Source organism: Lepidochelys olivacea (assembly GCF_965140295.1).
Source record: "Lepidochelys olivacea isolate rLepOli2 genome assembly, chromosome: 8".
Taxonomy (NCBI): Eukaryota; Metazoa; Chordata; order Testudines; family Cheloniidae; genus Lepidochelys; species Lepidochelys olivacea.
In genome coordinates, this window is record NC_140418.1 from 980,451 (window position 1) to 992,773 (window position 12,323).

Genomic DNA, 12,323 nt, shown 5'->3' on the forward strand with positions numbered 1-12,323 from the left:
GAGCAGCCTGCTGCTGTGGGGGCATGCAGAGTTGTGCCAGGGCGCCTTGCTCTGCTGCTGGGGCAATAAATACTGCACTCAGGGGAGGAGGAGACAACCCAGCTCTCCCTCGGAACAGAGAGAAGCCTTCATTGTAAGTAGGGAAGCAAGCGTGCTGCTTGCCTTCCAGTGGGGAATGGGGCTCCCCCTGCTTTGCAGACAGCTCTGGTAGGGGCCTGCCCATCACAGGTGCTGCAAGGGAGCATCTGCCATGGGAGTTTCTGCAACTCTAGAGAGCCTGCGCCTCAGCAAAGCAGCAGCCCCAGGAAGCTGCTGTGGGTCCCAGCTGGCCAGAGCTCCAGTCAGGACCACAGGGTTGTCCCTCAGTGCTCTGCTGGTCTGGCAGGGTCAGTGGGGATAGGGGCCAGACACCCCCATTCCAAGGCCACGACTGGAACCTGTGCAGAGCACCGCCAGCCTGTCATTGTCCAGCCCAGCCCCTGGTGGAAGTAGATTCTTTAATGATAGTTACACCTTAGTAAGGATCTCGCTGCAGCTGATTGTCAGACTTGTACAGTTTCAATTAAAAAATATAAACTCTAGAGAGGCTCCTGTCCGCTGTGAGGTGCGGGACGGAGCTATCCAGTGCTATTCTGCACTTGTGCCAGCAGCAAAGGGGGCTGGCTTCTCACACATACTGCTGCTTCTTCTTGGTGGCAGCCTTGCTGGCCAGGTCCTTGGCTTTCTCTGTGGCTGCTAAGGCTGTCTCCTTGGCCTTCTCAGTGGCCTCCTTCGCCGTCTCCACCAACGTCTTGGAGGGAGCTTCTCCTACAAGGAGCAAGTGTAACCCAGCTGCGTAGCCCAGCAGGGCTCCTCCCCTGCACTCCCCATAGCCCAGGATCTCAGAGGGCTGCAGCCCTGATAGAAAGGTTCCTCTTGCTCTTGGGTAACAGGCTGATACAAGCAGTCACAGCCTCTTTGGGGCTGGAGCCAGTGTCCTGGCACAACAGGGTGTGCGCCAGTTCCTTTATTGGCTTCAATAGCATCTGCTTAGAGCATGCCCTGTGTAGCCTCAGGGTTTGCAGCAGGGAGGAGACCTGGCGGCACAGGCCAGGTGCCTCATTAGGCTGCGGATGGCAGGCTGCCTCCCAGTGGGTTAGTGGGTGCAGCGCACGCCTACTTGACACTGCTGGAACCTCTCACCCACCTCCTGAGCACAGGGAGCCCTTTTAACCACCCTCCCCACACCTTGCTGCAGGCCAGCTGCTAACCCCACTAGAACAGAGGTCCCCAAACTGTGGGATGTGCCCCCCGAGGGGGGGTGCAGAGAAATGTTCAGGGATGTGTGGCTGGGGACCGGGCCAGCTCCCACAGGGGGAGGTGAGGGCAGCTGCAATCCAGAGGTGGCTGCAGGGCTGTGACATCATTAACAACACTTGGCTGGAAAATCACGTTGCCATCCCCAGACCCACCTGCTGCCAGTGCAGGCCCCGCCTGTCCCCAGAGGCCAAGGCACTCACCTTGCATTTTAGCTAACACGTATTCAAAACCCCTGGTGCTCTTGGTCACGTTGCTCTTGAACCTGGCCAGGCCAAACTCCTGCAACAAGAGAGACCGGAGTTGTCCCTGTACCATGGGGGTCCCTGTGGGCTGCAAACTAAGCACCCAATAGAATCAGCCTCTATCGGCCACAGGGCTGGTGCTTGCAGCATCAGGGTGTATCAGGCTTCTGGGGATGCACTGAACATGGCAGCCACTCACCTGGATGGCTCGGGAGACGCCAAACAGGCTGGAGGAGACCCATGCTTCCCGTTTGACTTCAGTCCAGCTGCTGTTCTCTGGGTTCACACAGTAAACACAGCACTCCTCCACCACCTGCAGGAGATGACAGCAGCATCAGCTCAGTGCTCCCACTGCCCAGGCACCCTGGACTGAGGGGACCAGATGGCTCTGGGGTGAAGGAGCGTTTGTGGTCCGGTTCACTGCTTGCTGCCCTTGCCACTCACCATAAGACGTGCATGATTAATGTTCCAGGTGTACGTGGTCATGGTTCGGTTCTGCGGGTCCACAATGGAATCTTCCAGGATGTACACAGAGTGGGCGACGTTAGCAGGAAAGAAGCGCTCTGCCCACCGCGGCATCCTGTTGGTCTTGGTCAGGAGCCGCCTGGAGAGCAGCTTCTGGTCCGCTGTCACCTCCCGGTGCACAATGTCTTCTGTCAGGACATGTTTGCTGGGTGAGACAGGCAAGGGGAGGAGGATGGATGTCAGGCTTAAGTCTGTGCCTCCTGTCCCCCAGCGGTCTGTGCTGGGAGCCAGTCAGATCCTGGTTGCTGAGCATGGCTAGTGCTGGGTCACTATGTGAATGGGAGACACCCAAGCAAAACAGGGTGCAGCAGGGAGCGTGTAGACGAGTCAGTAGGAGGCGCTCTCCCCTAGGGGTCAGTACTGGCCCCAAAGCAGGACTAGATGTAGCCGTGTGGGTGATTCAAAAGCACTCTTTCCTCCTCCGCAGTACTGACCCCAGGCCCCAGAACGGGGCCAGGTGTGCTGTGCTGTGCTGCTGGGGTGCTCTTTGCTGACGGAGAGGCCCTGGGCATTTAATCATTCGGTTTTCATTTCACAGAAATTCCAGGGGAGCGAAGCTGTGTCAGCATCAGCCCGGTGCCGGGGGGTGGTGGTGGTGTGTGTGGGGGGGTCGGGGTGGTGCGGGGGGGGGGTCGGGGTCCCGCGGGGGGTCACGGGGCGGGGGGGTGCCGCGGGGGGGGTCGGGGTGGTGCGGGGGGGTGGTGGGGTGCCCGTGGGGGGGGTCGGGGTCCCGCGGGGGGTGGCGGGGGTCACGGGGCGGGGGTGGTGTGGTCCTGGTGCCGGGGGGGGGTGCGGGGGGGTCGGGGTCCCCCAGGGGGGGTCAGGGTGGTGCGGGGGAGTGGCGGGGTGCCAGTGGCGGGGGTCGGGGTCCCGCGGGGGGTGGCGGGGGAAGTGGGGGGTCACGGGGCAGGGGGTGCCGCGGGGGGTCGGAGTGCCGGGGGGGGGTGGTGGTGTGGTCCTGGTGCCAGGGGGGTGTTGGGGTCCCGCGGGGGTGTCGGGGTGCCTGCGGGGGGGTCCCGGTGCCGCGGGGGGTCACGTGGCGGGGGGGTGCCCGTGGGGGGGTCCGGGTCCCGCGGGGGCTGGCGGGGGGAGTGGGGGGTCCCGGGGCGGGGGGGTCCCGCGGGGGGGGGTCGGGGTGCCCGCGGGGGGGGCGCTCACCTGTAGGGGTTCGGGTAGCGCTGCCAGAAGGCGGCGAACACTTGGTCCCAGGGCCCGCGGAGGACGCCCAGGCTCGCGCAGTGCTTCCCCATGGGCTCGCCGCCCCGCCCGGCGCCCCGCGGGGGGGGGACGCGGCAGCCGCTTCCGGGACAGGCCGCGCGCTCGCCCGCTTCCGCCTCCCGCCCCGCGCGCACTTCCGGTCCCCGGAGCCCCGCCCCCGGCCCCGCCCCCCAGTGCAGCCGGGAGCGGCCCGCAGCGCCGAGCGCCGAGACGGGCCGCGGGTTCCGGGGCCGCGGGCACCATGCGGCCGAGGTGAGCCGGGAGCGGGGCCTTCCGACCGGGACCCCCCCCCGGCTCCGGCCGCAGCCCCCCCGGGCCCCCCCCAGCTCCTTCCCCGGGACCCCCCCCGGCTCCGGCCGCAGCCCCCCCGGCTCCGGCCGCAGCCCCCCCGGGCCCCCCCCAGCTCCTTCCCCGCACCCCTCCCGGGACCCCCCCCCCGGCTCCGGCCGCAGCCCCCCCGGCTCCTTCCCCGGGACCCCTCCCGGGACCCCCCCCCGGCTCCGCCCGCAGCCCCCCCGGCCCCCCCTGGCTCCGGCCGCAGCCGCCTCCTCCCGGGACCCCCCCCGGCTCCTTCCCCGGGCCCCCTCCCGGGACCCCCCCCCGGCTCCGCCCGCAGCCCCCCCGGGACCCCCCCCCGGCTCCGCCCGCAGCCCCCCCGGGCCCCCCCCGGCTCCGGCCGCAGCCCCCCCGGGCCCCCCCCCAGCTCCTTCCCCGCACCCCTCCCGGGACCCCCCCCCCGGCTCCGGCCGCAGCCCCCCCGGCTCCTTCCCCGGGACCCCTCCCGGGACCCCCCCCCCCGGCTCCGGCCGCAGCCCCCCCGGCTCCTTCCCCGGGACCCCTCCCGGGACCCCCCCCCGGCTCCGCCCGCAGCCCCCCCGGCCCCCCCTGGCCCCCCCCGGCTCCTTCCCCGGGACCCCTCCCGGGACCCCCCCCGGCTCCTTCCCCGGGACCCCTCCCGGGACCCCCCCCCCGGCTCCGGCTGCAGCCCCTCCCGGGACCCCCCCCCCGGCTCCGCCCTCAGCCCCTCCCGGAACCCCCCCGGCTCCGCCCGCAGCCCCCCCCCGGCTCCGCCCGCAGCCCCCCCCCGGCTCCTTCCCCGGACCCCCCCCCGGCTCCGGCCGCAGCCCCCCCGGACCCTTCCCCCGGGACCCCCCCGGCTCCTTCCCCAGGCCCCCTCCCGGGCCCCCCCCCCGACTCCGCCCGCAGACCCCCTGGGCCCCCCCACTCTGCCTACAGCCCCCTGGCTCCCACCCGCTTGGGAGCCCCCAGGCCCTATCAGGCCCCCCCGCCCCCGGCTCCACTCTCAGCCCCCTGTCCACCCCAGGCTCCCTCCCACCCCATGACTCCCCCCTACCGGTCCCCCAGACTCCTGTCTCCGGTTCTCTCCCCCCCTGCACCCGAGCTCCTCGTCAGGCTCCTCCCCTCAGCTTCCTCTGCTCCCATGCCACCCCCATGACCCCCCGGCTCCTGCTCTGCTCCCCCCCGCCCCCCGTACGGTTTGGTTGTTGCTCCCCAGCCCCTTGGCTGCCCGCCCGCCGTGCGGCCCAGGACTCCCTCGTGCAGTTTCTGAGCCCCGGGATTCTTGGTTGCCGCCTTCCCCTGAGCTGTACGGCAGCCTCGGGGCCCCGAGCGGAGCCCGTGATGTCGGTGCTGCGGGTGGCCAGGGCCCTGCGTTGCACAGCTCCTTGCTCTTCGGCGAGTGCCCCGTGGCCGCCCAGCCTGTGGCTTCCATGGGCCTGCGGCTGTCGCCATGCAGGAGGCTATAGCTGGCTTGGCAAAGGCAGCGGTTTCCTGCCCACGGTCTGTAGCGTCAGCTCGTCCCTTCCTTGGTGTCTCCTTGCTGCAGGTGAAATTCTCCGCTTGACTCTCTCTTTCCTTGGCTGCGTACGGCGCCCCGGCACTGGCCGGCTCTCTCGCTAAGGCAGGTAGAGTGAGCTCGCGAAGGGGGCCTGGGATCCAGCGGCAGGCACCAGAGGGAAGCTCTTGGCTCGGGCCCAGGCTGGCAGTGGCTGGAGAATGAGTGGGCAGCGTGTGGATGTCAAAGTAGTAATGCTGGGGAAGGAGTACGTGGGCAAGACCAGCCTGGTGGAGAGATATGTCCACAACCGCTTCCTCGTTGGACCCTATCAAAACGTAAGCATGCCCTCTGCCCAAGCTGCCTCGGGGATCCCCCTGGGAGGAGGCAGGCTGCCCGCCCCACTCATGGGGACTCGAATGGCTAAAGGGGACCTTGATAATTATCACAAGGCAGCTGGGATGCCAGCAACTGGGAGCAGAACATTGGCCAGGTCTCTGGAGGCAGGTCTGGCTCCCTGGCTGCATCTGGCCCCTCACCCCACAGCCTGGCTCTTCTTGCCTACAGGTAGAAAGCTTTGCAAAGACTCGTTTGAAATTCCAGCTGAAGGTTTTGTTTATAGCCCAAACACATCCAAGCCCCTTGGATCAGTGCTTGAGAATCAGTGGCCACGACTAGAAACAAAGGGGAACTGTCCAAAGAGTCACACGACACCTAGTGCAAATGAGCTTGGGCGAGGGAGTTGGCTGGTAGGGAGACTGGCTGGGACTCGTAAAACCCACTGTCCCTCTACGGGGTGCTTGGGATGGGCAAGCTGAGAGGCGAAGCCTGAGGGACCAGGAAATGCTGAGCGAACTGCTGCGTCCATCCCTTCTGTTTCTGTTTAGACGATCGGGGCTGCGTTTGTGGCCAAAGTGATGTCCGTTGGGGGCCGGACAGTAACCTTGGGGATCTGGGTAAGTCTGATCTGAAACGGCTTCACGACCTTGCCAGAAGCCCACAGCTCTAGGTGCTTAGAAACCTGTGGGCCTTTCCCCACTTTCGGATTGGAAACTGCTGTGGGAAAGGGTGCCCTGGCAGCCGGGGGCTCTGCATGGAGTGCCATTGAGCAGCTGGCTTCTCCCGTGGCCATCTCTAAGTCCTAGCTCGGGTAACTGTCCCTGTTCTCTTGTTGCTGGTGCCTCAGCTTGGCTGGGCACTCCCTGGCTGGGCGGGAGGCACAGAGCCAGGCTGGGGCTCTCACCCATGGGGCATGGAAAGCGATGACTTGTCTATTGTTCTTCCTAGGACACAGCTGGGTCGGAGCGGTACGAGGCCATGAGTCGGATATACTACCGAGGGGCCAGAGCTGCCATTGTGTGTTATGGTAAGGGCTTTGCCCAGGGCGCCTGGCTGTCCCTGCAGCCATGCTATTCCCAGCACCTGGCAAGGTGCTCCTCACCCCAGAGCGTGCGTTGGCACTAGTCTGTAGTGAGGAGAGGGGCTGGCCCACCAGGCCCTGAGGGAGCTCCCTCTGTAGGAAATGAGGCAATCCACTCCCAGCCCGTCTGAGCAGCGAAGGCAGAGGCCCCTGGCAGTATGCTGCTAGCTCCTGTCTATTTCTTTAATTCCTGGAAGGGGAAATTTTCAATGTTACACTAAACACAAGGAGGGGCTCAGATACCAGGGTGGAGGGTGGCACCTTCCCACACCCCCAGCATCGAGGCAGCTTTCTGACTACCTGAGAGGGGGTCTCCAGGGCTGCCGAAGCTGTGTTCAACTCTGAGCGGAATGACTCCTCCCCGAGGCCTCTGTTCTTGCTGGTTGGGGGTCTTGCTGCACTCCCTGCAGGCACAGGGCAGGCCGCGGCTTGGGGCGCGGCTAGCTGTGGAGAATGCACTGGGCAGGGCAGGGGCTGACTTCTCTCATCTCCTAGATCTCACAGATAGCAGCAGCTTTCAGCGAGCTAAGTTCTGGGTGACCGAGCTGCAGAACTTTGAGGAGGTGAGTTGCTCTCTGCTCCCAGCCTGGAGCTCTGGGCGGGGGGGTTAGTTCACGCTTTCCTTCTGGAGACGCTGCGTGGGTGAACAGTTGGAGGGATTTTCCTTCCTTTGAGCAGCTGGTTCCAGAAGTGGCCAGGGCAGTGAGAGCCCCACCGCACTCAGCCCAGCATAAGGCTTGGGGCTTCCCTACCTGTCCTTCTGCTGGCGGGGGTGTCTGCCTCAGGCTAGGGTTGGAGACTCACTGCACACAGGTGCTGTGCTCCAGGCAGTGGGTGTGCGGGCGCACCGGGGCAGTCTGCATACGCCTGTATGGGGGTCAGTATGTGACCGAGCGGGGGCAAGGCCTTGTGGTGGATGCGGCAAGGTGATTGTGGCTTGTGTGGGAAGCGTGCTTGGGGAGAGTGCATGCATGGGGGGTTTCCTAGGGGTGCCTGTAAGCTGTTCTCTCTGAGCAGTCTCTGCACGGATGACTGCCCTGTTCTCTCCTTGCTCCAGAACTGCCGGATCTATCTGTGTGGCACCAAGAGCGACCTGTTGGAAGAGGACAGGAAGAAGCGGGGCATTGACTTCCATGATGTGCAGGATTACGCAGATGGTACGTCTCTGCCTGTCCTGGGAGCACACGGCTCTGCCCTGCTGCTCCCTGTCACCCTCGCGCTCCAGGGGAGGCAAGCACCACCCCACCGTGCTCTGCTCTTAGCTTCCGTTTATGCCAGTCAGGTGCTGGCCGCCTAGCACGTTAGTCCAGCTCAGCGGGCAGAGTCTTTGGCTCTGGCCAGTATCAACAGGGGAGCCAGTGTTCACCTGCAGAGCTGGAGCCGAGGGGAGATGAAAGGACGAGAAGCTGGATAGGAGTCGGCAGTGTGCCCTTGTTGCCAAGAAGGCCAATGGCATAGTGGACTTCATTAGTAGGAGCATTGCCAGCAGATCGAGGGACGTGATTATTCTCCTCTATTCAGCACTGGTGAGGCCACATCTGGAGTACTGGGTCCAGTTTTGGGCCCCACACGACAGAAGGGATGTGGATAAATTGGAAAGCGTCCAGCAGAGGGCAACGAAAATGATCAGGGGGCCGGAGCACATGACTTACGAGGAAAGGCTGAGGGAACTGGGCTTGTTTAGTCTGCAGAAGAGGAGAATGAGGGGGGATTTGATAGCAGCCTTCAACTACCTGAAGGGGGGTTCCAGAGAGGATGGAGCTCGGCTGTTCTCAGTGATAGCAGATGACAGAACAAGAAGTAATGGTCTCACGTTGCAGTGGGGAAGGTCTAGGTTGGATATTAGGAAACACTTTCACTGGGAGGGTGGTGAAGCACTGGAAGGGGTTACCTAGGGAGGTGGTGGAATCTCCTTCCTTTGAGGTTTTTAAGGCCCGGCTTGACTGATTTAGTTGGGGTTGGTCCTGCTTTGAGCAGGGGGTTGGACTAGATGACCTCCTGAGGTCCCTTCCAACCCTGATATTCTATGAAAGGGAAGGTCTTGGCTTGATTTGCCGTTAGTTTTCCCACACCCTTAGGGGGAATTAAGCAGGAGCTGGGAATGTCACAGTGGGAGCTGCTCAGTGCTGAGCCTGTGCCCTGCCCACGCTGTGCCAAGTTCAGAGCATGTCCCCACCCACAGAAGAGTCTTGGGCTGGTCAGTATGCCGGCTGGTGGGAGATAGTGCTGACAAGTTGCACCAAGCCAGCTAGGGTGTGGTGAGGAGCTGGGCAGAAGCGGCACTTCCTGTCCTTGCGGAGGGGCTGGAGCCAGCTTGTTCTGCCTGCTGGCTGCCTTTGTGACTCTGGCAGCAGCCCTTGCTTCAGGGTGGTTACCAGGAGGAATCCTGGGGGCGGCGGCGGGGAGCCTCCCCCCCACTGCCACTAGCCCTGATGCACACAACACAGGCACCCTCTGGCACTAACCTGTTTGTGTTGCAGAGATTAAGGCTGAGCTCTTCGAAACCTCCAGTAAGACAGGCCAGAGCGTCGGTGAGTTGCCTCTGGTGGGTGCCTGGACAACAGCAGCAGCCACAGCAGGCTGCGGGGGTGGCCGTACAGGTTAGGGGATCGCTGTCTTGGCCATCTTCCTACCTAAAGATGTCCTGTGCACCCACCCCAAGGTGTGCTCGGGAGCTGGCTGCTGACGGGGTTAGTGGGAGAGCAATGCCAGGGAGGGGAGGGGAGGGGAGCAGAGCGCCTGCTGACCAGGAGTGGGAAGAAGTTCAGCATAATTACTTGTCTGTCCTATCAGGACTAATGCAGGGAGCAGGCTGTGGAGACCACAAGTCCCATAATGCCATGCACTGGCTGGGCTCCATGCTGGGACCCTGGGCTGCACATAAGCATTACAGGAGAAGGCAGGTGTGGGTCACACCTGGCCCTGGCCCCTTTGGCTCCCTCCGTGGTGAAGCAGATTCTGCCCCACTCCTCTAGTGCTGGAGGGTGAGTGCAGTGGCTCAAGTGAAGTTCCCTGCAGCAGGCTGTCTGCCCTGCCCCAGCCTGCTACCCAGGGCTTCTCATCAACGCCCCACACTGGGGAACAGTCTCCTCCTGGGAGCCCGGCCCCACTGCAGTTTGTGCTAGGAGTGCGGCGGAAGCCCTCATTCTCCCCTTCCTGTCCCAGACGAGCTGTTTCAGAAGGTGGCTGAGGATTATGTCCAGCTCATGGCCTTCCAGGTGATGACAGGTGAGTGGCAGGACAGGACCCGCTGCCTTGCGACCCACGCGCCAGCTGAGTCAGTGGGAGTGAAACCTTTCCGCTCATTCTCCAGCTGGGGTGGGTTTGTCATGCTGCCTGAGGGGAGCCCACGGATGGCACTTCCCCTTCGTTAATGCTCCCAGTTCAGCCCAGGCCTACGTTCAGGGCGTTTGCTCCCTCGCAAGGGTCGTGGTGGTTCAGAGGTGGGGTGTTTTCTGATCTGCCGGCGTGCAAGGAGTGGCGGCCCGGCTGCGGCTTCCCCCAGAGTCCCTGCAGGATCTGTTCTCAGTGCTGCAGCAGGTCCCTGCTGTTCCAGACCCATTTTCTTCATTTGCTGCTTCTGCTGAGGCTCCGAGGTGAGATGCAGGGACGCAGCCTTCATTGCACCATCAGCACAGCTCGCAGCAGTGGTGCTGGGCTTCAGGGAGATGGGGCAGGGGGTGCTGGCTCCCCCTTCGCCTCCATCTGTTAGCAGGGACTGATGTCCCCACACGCTGCTGGAGAGTCACCAGTGCACACGAGAGCAAGACTCCTGTGTGTACTGGGGTGCAGGGAACGATGGATTGCCCCAGGGCCTGCGCCAGGGAGAACAGGTTGGTGTCTGACGGTGAAGGGGGCATGTGCCATGGAGGACGGTGCTGGCAGGATGAGCTCCTAGTTAGCTGGAATTTTAAAGGGCTGCTGTCAACTTGAAAATCCCATTTCCATCTGTTCCAGGGTGACTAGAGCAGAAAGGCTGGAGAGAAACACTTCTCTTTAGTTTTTGTTGGGTCAGTTGCATTTCCTATCCCGTGCTCTACGGGCAGGTCTCGCTCCTGCCCTGCCCTGCCCAGTGGGTGCGCTCGGCCATGCGTTCCTCAGCCCTGGGAGGGGGGCTGGTGTGGAAGAGGAAGCAGGCAGGCATGTTCCTGGGCATGGGCCACCGGGGCCTAACCCAAAAGATCAGCAGGAAACCCTGCAGGATTGTTCTTTAGTTTGAGGGCTCCCTGATTCAAGGGGCTGTGATTAGAGAAATGGATTCTAAGACCGGTTCCACTTGTATGTCTGCCCTAAGCTCTGTCTGGCGCAACCTGGCACCCACCGTCATGTCCTTAGTTTAGTAAAAGGGCTGGCAAACAGGCTGGAATGGTGGCTACTGATTCTGTGGGCTGAAACCGAGCATCCAGCTGAGCGGGGCACAGAAGAGGCAGCAGCCCCCTTTCACTCGTCTTCTCTTTTCAGAGGGTGAAGGCGTAGACCTGAGCCAGAAGAACAGCACCTACTTCTACAGCTGCTGCCACCACTGAACGCACCTCCTGCTGCCAAAATAAAGCCAGCCTGCTGGGGTAGCAGGTCCTGCTCTTCGGACTGTTTGTTTTCTGCCTGCTGTATGTAAGCTGTAGGGAATGCCTGGCACCCTGGAGTACGGGATCCCCGCGCCTGGCTCTCCCCTCCATGGGACTTGACAAGCAAAGCTGCTGTGGTCCTAGAGGAGAGACCGACTCTGTTCCACTTTTGGCAGGACTCTGCTGCCTTGTGACGGACACCAGGTGCCTGCACATTAGTGAAGAGTGTTTGGAATAGCTGCTTTCCCCAGCTGGCTCCTTGCAGCTCAGGTCATGTGTAGCTGTGGCCAATGTGTTCCATGGGATATGTTGTCTGATTCTTTGGAGGTTACTTCAATGGCTTCTATTAAGTTATACAAGTGTAAATAAAGTGCATTGTGGTCCATGAGGCCCGTTGGGTGTTCTTGGGGAAGCCAGGGCTGACAGAGCTGGTGCTTTGGGACCTGTGACTGTGGAGATGTACCTGCCACAGGAGGGAGGAATGTGTCCCTTCAGCAGCAGCTGGCCAGGAACCTGCACCCCCTACTGTAGCATGAGGACATGGCTCCCAGGCCCAAGGTTTTCACCCTCCTCCAGCTCACTGCAGCTGTCCCTGAGGAGGGACCAACCCTCCCCAGCTCCCTCTGTGATTTGTGTTACTGTTGTGCCTCTCTAGCTTCCTCTGTTCCCTGGCGCCTCTGGACTTGCACCACAGCCAGGCCGAGTTCAGTCAGTAGAGATGCTTAGTCAAAGGCTCTGAAGAGCTTGAAATCTGTCCCTCCCTTGGAAGAAGCGGTGCCTGAACTGACCCGGAGGGCAGCTGGGCTGATTCACAGCTCTCTGCCCCCTTCACCACTTCCTGCCCCTGGCTGGCTTACAGAAGCCCAGGACTGGCCCAGTGCTCTCTTGCCACAATACGCAGCTCCAGCCACTCAGGACTGATCTTAGCCTTATGACAACAGGTGGTGGGAGCCTGGGTCTGATGTGGTGGTGGTGAAATGCAGGATACCAGCTTAGACATTTCCCTCCCAGTGTAGGTGAGCCAGTCTGGTGCCTCTGGGAACTGGCTCTCAAGTTTCTCACTGGATAAGTGCACTGGAGAATAAAATCAGCCTCAGCTTTAAGCAAAAGTAGAGAGAGGATCAGGTCACCTCATTTATCCCAAGCTCTGCCTGTTCCTTCCAGTACCATAGATAAGACTTTCTTGACTGGTTTCCATGTCAGGCTGCAGCAAACCCTCAGGACAGGCCCTTAGTGCTGCCTTCAGCTAGAGAGCATTC

The 12,323-nt window shown here is 62.5% G+C and overlaps 2 protein-coding genes across 2 annotated transcripts; one reads left to right on the top strand and one right to left on the bottom strand.

Moving 5' to 3' along the window:
- Window positions 1-483: 483 nt before the first annotated feature.
- On the bottom strand, window positions 484-3,390 carry PRELID1 (PRELI domain containing 1). The gene is made up of 5 exons (XM_084636352.1): window positions 3,225-3,390; window positions 1,986-2,211; window positions 1,741-1,854; window positions 1,500-1,578; window positions 484-807 (listed from the first exon to the last, which is right to left on the bottom strand). Exons 1-5 carry the CDS (start codon window positions 3,314-3,316, stop codon window positions 668-670), a joined length of 651 nt encoding a protein of 216 aa, XP_084492478.1. The 5' UTR covers window positions 3,317-3,390; the 3' UTR covers window positions 484-667.
- A 38-nt stretch (window positions 3,391-3,428) lies between these two features.
- On the top strand, window positions 3,429-11,447 carry RAB24 (RAB24, member RAS oncogene family). Its single transcript, XM_084636353.1, has 9 exons — window positions 3,429-3,536; window positions 5,131-5,417; window positions 5,967-6,035; window positions 6,367-6,445; window positions 6,995-7,062; window positions 7,557-7,656; window positions 8,980-9,030; window positions 9,665-9,727; window positions 10,961-11,447. Exons 2-9 carry the CDS (start codon window positions 5,301-5,303, stop codon window positions 11,023-11,025), a joined length of 612 nt encoding a protein of 203 aa, XP_084492479.1. The 5' UTR covers window positions 3,429-3,536; window positions 5,131-5,300; the 3' UTR covers window positions 11,026-11,447.
- Window positions 11,448-12,323: the final 876 nt, after the last annotated feature.

Coding starts and splice junctions, on each gene's coding strand:
- PRELID1 (XM_084636352.1), bottom strand. CDS start 3,316: ATGGGGAAGCACTGCGCGAGCCTGGGCGTCCTCCGCGGGCCCTGGGAC. Junction 2,212..3,224: donor CGCTACCCGAACCCCTACAG/GTGAGCGCCCCC, acceptor TGTCTCACCCAG/CAAACATGTCCTGACAGAAG. Junction 1,855..1,985: donor TTAATCATGCACGTCTTATG/GTGAGTGGCAAG, acceptor CATCTCCTGCAG/GTGGTGGAGGAGTGCTGTGT.
- RAB24 (XM_084636353.1), top strand. CDS start 5,301: ATGAGTGGGCAGCGTGTGGATGTCAAAGTAGTAATGCTGGGGAAGGAG. Junction 7,063..7,556: donor AGCTGCAGAACTTTGAGGAG/GTGAGTTGCTCT, acceptor TCCTTGCTCCAG/AACTGCCGGATCTATCTGTG. Junction 9,031..9,664: donor TAAGACAGGCCAGAGCGTCG/GTGAGTTGCCTC, acceptor TTCCTGTCCCAG/ACGAGCTGTTTCAGAAGGTG.